This window comes from Perognathus longimembris, chromosome 6 (assembly GCF_023159225.1).
Source record: "Perognathus longimembris pacificus isolate PPM17 chromosome 6, ASM2315922v1, whole genome shotgun sequence".
Lineage (NCBI taxonomy): Eukaryota > Metazoa > Chordata > Mammalia > Rodentia > Heteromyidae > Perognathus > Perognathus longimembris.
Window position 1 is genome coordinate 41011378 of NC_063166.1, and position 13043 is coordinate 41024420.

General features: G+C 38.0%; 1 protein-coding gene across 7 annotated transcripts in view; it reads left to right on the forward strand.

Annotated features, from left to right (window-relative positions):
• The window catches only part of Rbms3 (RNA binding motif single stranded interacting protein 3), a 760386-nt gene that overhangs the window by 507841 nt on the left and 239502 nt on the right, over nucleotides 1–13043 (forward strand). For all 7 annotated transcript variants that reach the window (XM_048348593.1, XM_048348596.1, XM_048348594.1 and 4 more), the window contains one exon: nucleotides 6936–7015. In XM_048348593.1, the coding sequence (XP_048204550.1) occupies nucleotides 6936–7015 (80 nt within the window). The remainder of the gene's footprint in view (nucleotides 1–6935; nucleotides 7016–13043) is intronic.

The window sequence follows — 13043 nt, forward strand, 5'->3', positions numbered from 1 at the left end:
TCTTAGTTCTGTACCTCTTATTCAGATTTTTGGTCCAGTTACTAAAATGCACAAAATCGTTTCCTGTGATATAAAGTGTATTTTCTCATTTAATTCTCTAATATAAATCTTACTAAATGGCATTACTGTTCTAGATGAAATAACATAGAGGCATATACAAAAAAAAAGCATCTGTTCCCATGAGCTGAGATTGTATTGAGCTATAGAGATGAAAAGAAACATTGAGCAAAAATATATGATAGTCAAATACCAAGTAATATCAAATACTTAGTGTTACAAAACCAAAAGAAAATGTAGGTGTATTATAGACTCTATGGAACCTTGGCTTGAGGACAAGAGAGGCATCCAAATATGGGGTATTCAAATTGAGATGCAAAGGGCCAAAGGGAATTCTCCATGGGGATCTCTCAGGTGTGGAGGGAAGACAGTAATCTTAGGAAGAGGAAGACGAGGTAAAAACAAAAAACAAAAAACAAAAAACCTCAATCGGGTCAAATTTTGCATGTGTGAAAGATAGAAAACTAACTTTTGGATCATAGAGGAAGAGAATGAGGTATTTTAGATAATATACCAAAGACTAAAATATGAGGTACAACTCAGTTTCATTAAAAGTCTCCTGAAAGTCTGAAAGTAAGTATTTTAAAATAATTGACTCAACACATTCCAGGGATATTTGATGTCAGGGCACTTCTATGTTAATACTGTTAGATCAACAGTAGCTAATTTTCTCTGCATTTCCATTTTTATGTGTAATTTTATATTATTTCTTTAACAAAAACTCTTTTTCAGAAACATAGATTTGTGGCTAAACATTTGTGGCTAAATATATGATTATAGTATTGGGCCTCTCCTTGTCAATGATGACAGTCAGGTAATCTAAGTGAGAGGATTAGTTTTCAGATTGTGTAAAAGAAAAAAAAAAAGCAAAGGACAATGACAAAGGACTTACCTAATTCCTCAAAAAGCACAGCCTCTGTGATTGCTGTCTGTGTGTGTGTGTGTGTATACGCGCTAGTACAGTGGCTTGAACTCAGAGCCTGGGTATTATCCCTTAACTTTTTCACTCAAGGCTAGTGTCTTACTACTTGAGTCATAGCTCCACTTTAGGCTTTTCTGTTAATTGGAGAGAAGAGTCTTAACAGATTTTCCCAACTGGGCTGACTTTGAACTGTGATCCACAGATCTCAGCCTCCTGGATAGGTAGCATTTCCAGCATGGGCCAATAGCACCTAGTTTGCAATTACTTTTTATTCATCTTTCATTAATAATGAACCCATCTGGACACTGGAGGAAGTTCACCTGGAGATGCCCCTTCCAGGTGATTTAGCTCAAGGTTAGAAGGAGGAGGATCTACACAAGTTTGGGCAGAGTTGAGATGGCAGGGCAAAGACTTCCTCATTTTTTAAGAAAAATCAGAAAGTCGTATTTCATGTGAAGGTTCCCAAGTTTTCAACACTGACAGGAATTTTAAGTTTTCCAGAAAGGCTTTGCTATTTAAAAGCAAACAAACAAACACAACAAAACCACACTATTGTTCTTATTTGGCTTCCAGTTTGAGATATCTGACCTGTGTATATTCTCCTGTATATATCCAGTATAGCGATTTTCAGATTTGGCAGCACACTGGATTCACTTGGCTAGGTTTGAAATTTTTATGCCTAGGCCTCAAGCCAAAATAATTAAGAATCCCCTGAGGTAGGCCCAGACATTGGAATTGATAAAAAATAACTCTCTACTAGTATCAGTGTCTCCGTGCCACCCCACCCCTCCCCCTCTCCCCACCCCTCCCCCCACCCCACCCTCCCTCTCCCCCACCCCTCCCCCACCCCATCTTCCCTCTCCCCCACCCCTCCCCCTCCCCCAGCCTTCCCCCCCTTGACACCACCCCTCCCCCACCACCCTTTGGTACCAACATTGTGACTTAAATTCAGGGGGCCTGGTGCCTCTTAGGTTTTATGCTCAAGGCTAGGGATTTGCCACTTGAGCTACATTCTCCACTCTGAACATTTTGGACAGTTAATTAGAGCTAAGTGTCTCACAGACTTTCCTGTCCCAGCTGGCTTTGAAACAGAATCCTCACATCTCAGCATCCTGAGTAGCTAGAATTATAGGTGTGAGCACACTAGCACCTGGATATACAGTGATATAAATAGATCGGTGGATGGATAGATAGATAGATAGATAGATAGATAGATAGATAGATAGATTAATAGATAGATCTTTGCAATCAGGTTACATTTACAAAAGAAAATACACATTTCTTATATACCACACATCTAGGTTTAAGTCTGTAATCCTAGCTACTTGGGAAGCTGAGATCTGAAGATCAAATTTTAAAATCAGCCTAGGCTGAAAAAAATCAGCCAGATTCTTATCACCAATTAACCAGAAAAAGACAGAAGTGAGGTTATGGCTCAAATGGTAAAGCATTAACCTTGAGTGAAAAAAAACAAAAACAAGTGAGAGAGTAAGGCCCTGGAGTTCAGTCCCAGTACAGGCAAAAAACAAAAAGAAAGAAAGAAAAAGGAAAGAAGGAAGGATGGACAAAAGGAAGGAAGGGAAGGAAGAAAGAGAAAGAGGGAGGGAGAGAGAGAGGGAGGGTGATGTCAGGTGACTGGTTGGCCTGGAGCTGGAGTGATCCGAGGGCCCAGGGAGTGCAGGTGTACCTGGAAGTAGAGGTGTATCTGCAGTGATTCAGGGCACAACTGAAAGAAAGGATGGCACAAGGCTGCCTTTTTCAGACTCGCTCATTGAAGTGTGTTCCAGACTTCAGATGGCTGGAGCTGGCATTTCAGAGTTACTGTGATACTGGAGAAAAAAATGGGCACCTGCTTCCTAAAATGTCTATGCAAGCGAGGCATTTTTCCTCTGCTCCCAGTTCTCTGGGCTCCCCTTCATTGTTTCCACAGCTGAAGTCTGAAGAGCACAGCCTATCCCTCCTTGGCAGCACCTCTATACTACCATCTTCGCCAGGATGGCTTTGCCTTGTTAAGATGCGCTCCATGAATTAAAATGAAATTGTCACTGCTTGGTACTACAGCCTAATATGGTTTGACATTATGTGCCAGCAGCTACAGAAAACACACTTTTATCACATTTATTCTTTCAGAGAAGAGTCTCTAAAGACTCACAGCAGACATTCACTTAGTTAAATCTGAATGAAGCCAAAGTGAACAGTCTATGTTACTCTTCATGTTCAAAAGAACAGCCCCCATCTGTCCTGATATGGTCATAAAATGGTGTTAAGAAAAGATGATCGTGTTTAGAAACCAAAACCTGAAGTGTTCAAACCAGAACAAAAAATATTGCAGATATTGAACATTTTCTTTTCTTTTCTTTTAACTTTTCCTTTCTTTCCCTGGTACTGGGGCTTGAATTTAGGAGTTGAACACTATTCTTTACCTTTTTTACTCAAGACTGACTCTACCACTTGAGCCATAGCTACACTTTAGTGGTTAACTGAAGGTAAAAGTCTCAAAAACTTTCCTTCTTCAGGGCTGACTCCAAATCCTGACCCTCGGATCTCAGCCTCAGCCTTCTGATTAGCTAGGATTAGAGGTATGAGCCACTGGTGCCCAGCTTATTTTATTTATTTAATTTTTTAGCTTGTTCTTTGTTGCCTAAAACATATAATGTAGGATCAGCAAGCACACACAGTCACTAATCGCAACCTAGTGTTGATCTACACTTAGAATTCCATGTCACTTTAAAACAAAGAGAAAAAAAATGATTTGTGTAACTTTGCAAGCATACTTTAGAGTCTTAACTGCCTTTTATCTAGATGAACACCCAGAGAGAGACTGAAGAGTGAGGGACTCCAGGGCATTTGAATTTGATTCTATAGCTCTCCTGAAACAAAAATTCCATAGAACAATATCTGTAGTTATGAAGAATTTATATTTCTTCTCCCATTCGTGTCTCTGCGAGGAAGAAGGGTTATTTTCCCAAAGAGATGGTAGAGAGTAGATACTGGTGGGAAGATAAGAATATAATTCAAATTCTTTCATTCCTGGAAACAGAAATTTCCCCTTTTAAAAGAATTTAAGCAAGCCAGGTGCTTGTGACCTGCGCCTGTAATCCTAGAAATTTGGAAGGCTTAGATCTGAGGATCATAGTTCGATGCCAGTCTGGGTAGGAAAGTCTGTGAGACTCTTAATCCCAATTAACCACCAAAAAACCAGAAGTAGCACTGTGGCTCAAGTGGTAGAGTGCTAGCCTTGAGCAAAAAAGGCTCAGCATCTAGGCCCTGAGTTCAAGTCACATGAGTACCACCACCACTACCATCACCCACCCCCACCAATCATAACAACAAATTAGGCAAAATTGAAGAATTACATTGAAAGGTTCCATTGATGAAATATACCTGAAAAAGTGGGAAAACTGAATTGTAGTAAATATTTACAACGAAGAAGGATCATTCCTGCCTCTCTTATCAAAATAGCTTCTGATTTTGAAGGACCCTATGATTATATTGAACAAAATTCCATATTTGTTTTGGTTTTTAGTACTTTTGTCTGCATGTGTTTCTGTTGTGAGACTTAAATGCCTGACCTCAGGTTCTCACTTAGCCTTTTTGTTCAAGGCTGGAACTCTATTATTTGAGACACAGCTCCACTTTTGGTTTTTCTGGTTAATTGGAGGTAAGGGATTTATAACTTTCCTGCCTGAGCTGAATGACTGTCAAGCCATGATCCTGAGATCTCAATCTCCTGTGTAGCTAGGAATGTAACTGTGAGCCATCAGCACCTGGCTTAATTTGTAGTTCTTAATATTGAATACTATGAGGCTGAAAGAATTTTTACATCTATCAAATTAATTCATTCTTAAGATTTCTTCCAAAATAACTCTTATGTGGGCCTTTTGTATCATCTGATAAAATGAATACTGATCTGATAACATCAACCGAATTCCCAACCAAATTCTTTTCATTGTCAGATAAGTTACATAAATGAGGGGGCTGAGGGAAAGATGGCAATGCAAGATTCATTTAAAAAAATAAATGTTAAATTTCAAGATAGTTACAGCTTAGCTTTCAACATAGTTCTCAAGTCCATGAAGTTGATCTAGTTGCTGATAGAAGTTTTTCATGTAAAACAATACTGAAGGATTTTATCCTGCACTTCATAGGAATGTACATTTAAAACTAAACTTTAATGTGTCAGAAAATAATTACAGTAATTTGGTGGTATTGATGAGGTGTTGCAGAAACCCTGTCTGCATCACATGGTCTACCTCTGTGTCTCCCAGGTGAGCATTACGCATCGCCTGGTCTACCTATGTTTCTCCTGGATGAGCATTGCACACATCTATGTGGACTCCTCTCCTCATCCGATGTTCAGAAGGCTTAAGTCCAGCCCTCCTTTGTCCTAATTACTTCTCCAACACCGGCTCTGCTTTTGAGGCTGCCTCTCTAAGGGCCTCACTTCTAGGCCTCTCACATTGGAATTCATATTGCCATAATAAATATATATGACCTACTTAGAGTTTATTAGTTTTCCCATATTTTGCCTTATTTTATTTTTTCCTTACTTTGTTTCCTTTTTCCTTAATTTTTCTTGTTTTATTTTTCCTTATTTTATTTCTACTACATGTAATATGTTCACGTGATATGGTCCTGAAAACACACTTAAAATTTAGATACTGAAAAGATGACAGCTTATATCAAAGCACTCTATTCTAAGAAAGCACATATTAACAACATAAAAGAAAAACCTAAACTTATACTTTGCCTTTTGGATGCATTTTAGACATTTTATAAATACTCTTTCATAAGTATGTGTGCTGAATCTGAACTTTTCTTTTGCTTCTAGTATACTCTTTGAATAATTCAGTTTTCTTTAACCAGAATCAACTCTAACTTTTTATCTTTCCCCGGAATTTTTATAAAATAATAGAGGCCAGTTATAATGCATCACTTATAAATTATTATAAATTAAATTATTGTGCTTGAGATATGGCAATACTGCCAACATTTTTTTCTCAAAATGTTCATCCTTTAGGCAGTATAGGGGAAGTGAAATTTTACACAAGAACCCTAGTCTAGAAATACCAACTATATATATATATATATATATATATATATATACGTATATACATATACGTATATATATATATATATATTTTTTTTTTTTTTTTTTTTTTGCCAGTCCTGGGGCTTGGACTCAGGGCCTGAGCACTGTCCCTGGCTTCTTTTGCTCAAGGCTAGCACTCTGCCACTTGAGCCACAGCGCCACTTCTGGCTATTTTCTGTATATGTGGTTCTGGGGAATTGAACCCAGGGCTTCATGTATAGGAGGCAAGCACTCTTGTCCCTAGGCCATATCCCCAGCCCCAACTAATATTTCTAAAATATTAAAAAAAAGACTGCCCAAAATTCAAAATTAAGAACATACAGAATCTCAAATAACTCTTTTTAAGTATCTTTCACACACTAACTTTTCAAAAATAATGTCAAGGTGTTGATCAGTGAACTGTGTTATTTACTTTTCTGGGCAACTTATTGTTCAAATAAAATGGTTTTGTAGAGACCTCTCAGTTGTTATTGTACAGCCTTTAATATTGTGGGAGCATCTGTTTAAATTCCTGCTTTACCACTTACTGAAAAGATAACTTGTCCCCTCCACCATCACTGGCACTCATTGATAGGACCTAGGCCATAATATTCCAGGACATCCGCTGCGTGAGGTCTCAGCACACTTCCATCCTCACAGGCACCTGCACAGAGAGACTGTGCACAGGGAGCTGCTCTCAACAGCGATGACTGTGCTACTTCCCTGGCAGTCTCATCATTGTCATCATGTCACCAGTTGGCAGTTCACATTATTTTGTCGAGATTTTTCCATTGCTGTTTCTTTTATCTTTTATTATTTTTTTAAAAAAACAATATAAACAACTTGACATGAGTATATGATATCTTGTTTGCCTTCTTTTCCCAGAATGGAGTCCACTGAAAAATGTGAAGTGATAATTCAACATTTTAATGGAAAATACCTGAAAACACCACCAGGCATCCCAGGTAAGAAATGTCATTAAGAAATCACTCAAACTAGTGCTAGACATATTGCTGTTATTAAAAGGACATGGTAAAGCCTTTCTTGGTGTTTGGAAAAAGTACATTTTTTTATAGATGTGCATTTAAAAATACCAAAAAGTAACTCATCTTCCTCAAAAGTGTATTGGTGATTTTTTTTCTGGTTTTCTTTGAATCTCTGCTGCATAATTCTACAAAATGGCTTAGAAGGAAAACACAGCAAAGCAGAAATAAAGAATGTACTGGAAATAGGGAAGTTAATGACTCTTAACATAAATATTGCAACCTTGATGTATAATTAATAAAAGAGCTAAGCATGGCAAAGCCCACAGATGGATGCCAGCCCCTAGCTGTCTCTCACAAGCCCACGTAAACAACAATACCGAAAGGACAGTAAATTTAAAAACTTATGCAATTTAGCACTGTCATGCAACCTGAAGGGAATAATTTTATATTTTACATAAATATCAGTTAGTAGCACACTAAAAAATTAAAAATACTCTCCATTCACGAGAGATAGTTTCAATTTAGACTATCCAATGATATCTCACATTTCCTCAAGGCAAAATTCTTAAGGTTTCACACACGTTATTACAAAGATATAACTCTAGGGGCTGGGAATATGGCCAACTGGCAAGAGTGCTTGCCTCATATACATGAAGCCCTGGGTTCGATTCCTCAGCACCACATATACACCAAAAGGCCAGAAGTGGCATTGTGGCTCAAGTGGCAGAGTGCTCTAGCCTTGAGCAAAAAGAAGCCTGGGACAGTGTTCAGGCCCTGAGTTCAAGGCCCAGGACTGGAAAAAATAAAGATGTAACTCTATGCTATTAAGAATTACGTTCAAAAGAAAAGAAATGACTATATTATAGAGTTTCAAATGCCTCAACTCCATAGTAATCTTACTGTATGAGGCATAGGAGATATTTGATATGAGATAAGATTCTTTTTTCTGAAAATTAAAGAACAAAAATTCAAGAAAGTACTTAAAGCAAAGTAAGTTTATTTACTGGGAAAAGGAAAGAATGAAAAGTTAGTGGAGCCTATCTTGATGGCTCACTCCTGTAATCATAGCTGAGATATGAGGATCCTGGTTTAAAGTCAGCCAGGTCAGGAAAGTCTGGAAGACTCTCATCTACAATTAATCAAAAAGCCAAATTGGAGGTATGGCTCAAGTGATAGAGCTCCAGCCTGGTGGAACAAAGCTAAAGGACAGTGCTCAGGCCAGGAGGAAGAACTGGAAGAAAAAAGGAAGAGAGGGAAGGGGGAGGGGAAGGGAAATGATGGACAGAGTTGCTAGTGGCAGTAGGCTCTCTAAAGTGGAAACTTTCCTGTTGAGCATGCAGTCTCCTTGCTGGGTAGCCAGATGTTTGGTCCCTGATTCCCTTCCCTCTGAGGGAAGCCTATCTTTCTCTAGTTTGATTGGTTAAATTCAGCCAATCCCTGTTGGAAGCCATTGTGATTGGCTCCCTGTACTCTGGAACCTGAGCCATCAGTCCCCTTCAGATTGAAATCCTCATACTTCAAAGCACAATGGCAGACATGGGAGAGTTTACTTTCCCCTTTGCCTTTCCAAAAATGTTTTTTGATTGGATCACTTGCCTAGGAACTCAAGCAATTTCTTTTCTGATTGGATCTTCCCACATTGGATCATGAAGGTGGAAGTGAGAGAGCTTGCCTTCCACCATACAACAACTTTAGTTAGCACACATGTCAGTCTTGGAACCCTATGAGTCCACTGGGTACAAGAGAGATGATTTATTCTATGTCATCGTTCCCTCTTCCATGTTGACCTTTATTCCAACTACCGTTTTCTTCTAACTACCTAGTTGAGTTCAGCTAGCTATCCTCATCTTTAAAAACTAAAGAAAAGGTAAAGTAAGGGGAAACTAATGGATAAAGAACTGTTTGCCTACTGTGCATTGACTTTTCCCCTTTTGTTAGGATGCTTCTCAGGGGGCAAAGTGCAAATTCTTCGTGTGTGTGTGTGTGTGTGTGTGTGTGTGTGTGTTTCTTTTTTTTCTTTCTAAGCTAGATTTCAACAATGATTGTTTCACAATGCATGTTCTATGTAAAACCTATTAAGAGACTTTTAGGGTTGTGTGTTTCCATCCCTTAGACAAGACTGAATATATAGAAGAGGAAATGTGAACACAGAGATCGATATTGTTGTGGGGTAGTCAGGGCTTTTATGACTCGATTGGTTTGAGGAGGGAGGTCAAGAAAGCAGGAAGATCCTTCATGCTACACTTGGATGATGTGGAAATCCAAAGAGACTGAATACCAGTTAATCAGCAAGTGGGCACACAGGATGGCTCGCCATGATTTGGTTATCTTCCATTTAGCACATTCCCTAGAGAATCGACTGCATTCTGATCCAATCACAGACATATGGTGTTGTTAAGAAACAAGTTAGCAGTTTTCATCTCAGCATGTAAACTGCCCTTGCATTTCAGAAGACATGCTATTTTTTCTCTCTCTCCTTCTCTCTCCCTCCCCCCGCCCTCAGCATAAATAGACGTTTAAGACACTTGGCTCAGACTTGTCATTGAGTAGAGTAGTTGCGGGGTTAGTGGATTTTCTTCATATTTATCCAAGTTTATCCCAGTTTATCTAACAGATGCCTGCATACTTTGAAAGCATTCATACTTGTTGTGAATTATATGACTATGTAAAAAAAAATAAGCCAACTATGTAGAACTTGTTGCTAATTAAAGTTTCAACTTTCTAGATTTCTTCCTTTTGGGAAAAGATATACTGAAATCCTTCTTGACCTGATGACTTGAAAACATCTTGTTTGATATTCCCCTTAGACCATTGAGCTGGCTAACATAATGCTAAAGACAAAGCAAGTGTCTACAAATCCCCAAATGTTGTACATAGGCTGTGTTATTAACCTATCTAATATCATAGCTACACCCAATGGAAATAGTGTGAATAGCAGGAACTTCGTTGTGAGATTCTCACTCGTCTCTCATGGGAGCAAGAAAAAAGAATAGTAATGGTCAATTAAAACTCGTTGAGATGTAATTTTATGCTTCTATGCATTGCATTCAATATAATAGAATTAAGTGTATAATGTTGATCAATAGTACTTGCATTTGCTTATTTATGCATCCTTTTGAAAATCACATAGAACTTCATAAAAGATTCCTTCCTTTATTTATTTATTTATTCCCAGTCCTGGGGCTTGAATTCTGGGCCTGAGTACTGTCCCTGGCTTCTTTTTGCTCAAGGCTAGCACTCTGCCACCTGAGCCACAGCGCCATTTCTGTCCATTTTCTGTATATGTGGTGCTGGGGAATCAAACCCAGGGCTTCATGTATATGAGGCAAGCACTCTTGCCATTAGGCCATATTCCCAGCCCCCATAAAAGTTTCAAATGCTAACTAAACATACTTCATCTTTGATAGGTAGATTTTGTGTGGAACAAAAGGCACATAATGAAGGATTGGGTGTTTTGGAAGGTACAGTAGTAAAATGCCCTCATTGGGTACAATTTTTAAGTCATGGCAATGTATAATCAAATCTAGGAAGTATGGTCTACCTTTATTCCCCTAGCTTATTTACTAATACCACTGAACTATTCTCAGGCTTATCTTAAACCAATTTTCTATTTGTATTGAAGGCAGAGTGGAATATCATAAGATACTCCAGATAACAGGTTGAAGGCAATGCTTTATTTTTGTTTTGAAGAGACCAGTTTCCTAATCTGGTTCATCCAGTGCTTCTTGGCATACTAGTTAAAATCAATACAGATTAATCTGAAGTGAAAAAATATAATTTAAAAAATTTGGAAAACCTTAATATTCTATAGTAACATGATTTAGTATGTTTGAATTCAGAAGTTTATAGTCTTGCAGAGTGAATATTGATGGATTCCCTGAAATATTTTCGAATTACCTGAATGAATGAATGAATGAATGATCATCAGGTCTCCCGCAAATGGATGCAAAAGTTGAATGCTGACTCATTGAGCTCCCTGACTGTCCTGTGAGGAGAAATGAGAGTGTCTGCATTCAGCCTTTTAGTCTTATTCTAAGCAAGTGCACAGCACTTGGTGCTGTGGGTACATGGCTTGCTTCCCAGTTTAGGGATGGCATAGGGAAGCATCCATGTGCTGTTGAGCAAACATAGCGCCCTTTTTATTTTTGTATTTTATATAAAATGCATCATATGTAGACAACATATGTATCATATACAAATACATACATACATATATATATATATATTCCTTAATTGACTGCACAAAAGGATTGCAATCCAACATGTCAGTTAATAAGTACAATGTATCTTGGTCAATGTCACCCCTCCCATCCTTCTCCACCATCTCTATCAACTCCACCCATCCCTTCCAGTTTCCTGGTTCCATTTTCAAATTTCAATTAAAAAATTAAATTTCAAATTTTAAAATTTCATAGTTTGGGGTATTGACAAGGACATATAATACAGATCACACTTACATTGCCACCATCACTTTTTCTGTCATTATTGTAAAGGATAGTTTGCTTGTTAAACATGATTCATGCTGCTATTGAGCTTCAATACCTGACAGATGATGCTAGTTGAAATGGAGTTTCATAGACAGCTTGCTGTGGATCATATTTTCTCTCTTTCCAGGACCTTTCTGCTTATTTATAAAGAAATCAAATTTTTGATTGTTGTTTGTTTGTGACAGGGTCTCACTAGGTAGCCCAGGCTAGCCTGATACTTGTGACCTTTCTGTTTCAAGCTCGCCAGTGTTAAAAAGACTATCATTAATTAATACATGATAGATTATTAGTACTTATCCAGTGTCTCCAAACTAACATTGTTCGCTTCAGATTTTGATTGCCTGTTGAATGAAATATATATAACTATTTATTACTGGTATATATGTGAAAAGAAGCTAACAGATCAGGCATCAGGGTTGCCCTAGCTTAGAAAGGAGAGGAGGCCAGAAGTGTGTGTTAAATAATGTCAATCAGGTAAGCTATGTAATCTAATGCGGTATATTCTGTCTCCCCTAGAGAAAAAATGGAAATACAGAATTACACAAATGTTGCATGTCCTACATATTGATCTTGTTGCTTTTGCAGCAAAATGAATGATCATTAGTTGCTCTCCTGACTAACCCCAGACATTTCTTTGTCCTGGACTGAATTGCACATATATATTGTGCAACTCCAAAGAATTCCACTTTCAAATATCTAGCAAAAACAAAGGTTAAGTTTGCAAACCCTTCAAGAATGTGTAGGGTATGAACTTGAAATGTTCAATTTCAAAGAGTCCCCAGAGCAGAGAACCATGAGCCTACGTCTGTAAATGCCGGTATTGATGAGCAAAACATGTAGACTGGTTTATAGGTAAGTGAATCACACATTCTTTCTCAGAGAAGCTGGTAAAATGGAATGATTCATTTCTGGTATGATTTTCTTATATCTTTAGGTAATTCTTTCTTATCCCAATGGAGCTCTATGAAACTGGGAAGGTCTAGAAGGGAACTTTTACATTAGAGGCCATTTTGAACTTTTACAAATGTTGTTAGCAAGAGAAACTTAGACACGTAATTAAGTATGGTATCAGTGAGGATGGAGGCTCTGCACAGCAGCTGCTGTGCTTCCCCCGCAGCGGTGAAACAGGTGTTCACTACCACATCCAGAGCCATACATTGTTTTGTCCAGGCTGGACTTGCACTATGATTCTTTGATATCCACCTCCCAAGTAGCTATGATTATAGGCTTTACTAAAGCCTCTGAACCTGGAAGAGTGTCTTAACCAATACTTTTGTGCTTTTGGCATAATGTTGTTACTTCTCATAGGTGAAATCTCACAACACTCTTCATTCCTAATATAACATTATAATGATGTGAAATTTTTTTTATTAGTGCTTTTGGTACAGATATATAGACCAGCAGATTTTGTCTGGAGTGCTAAGTTGATTGGAGGATCTGCTTATTTAAAGAAGTTGTGATTTCATGGACAGAGAAGAAGGACAAGGGAGTTTTCTAGACATCTTTCAACCTATGAACAA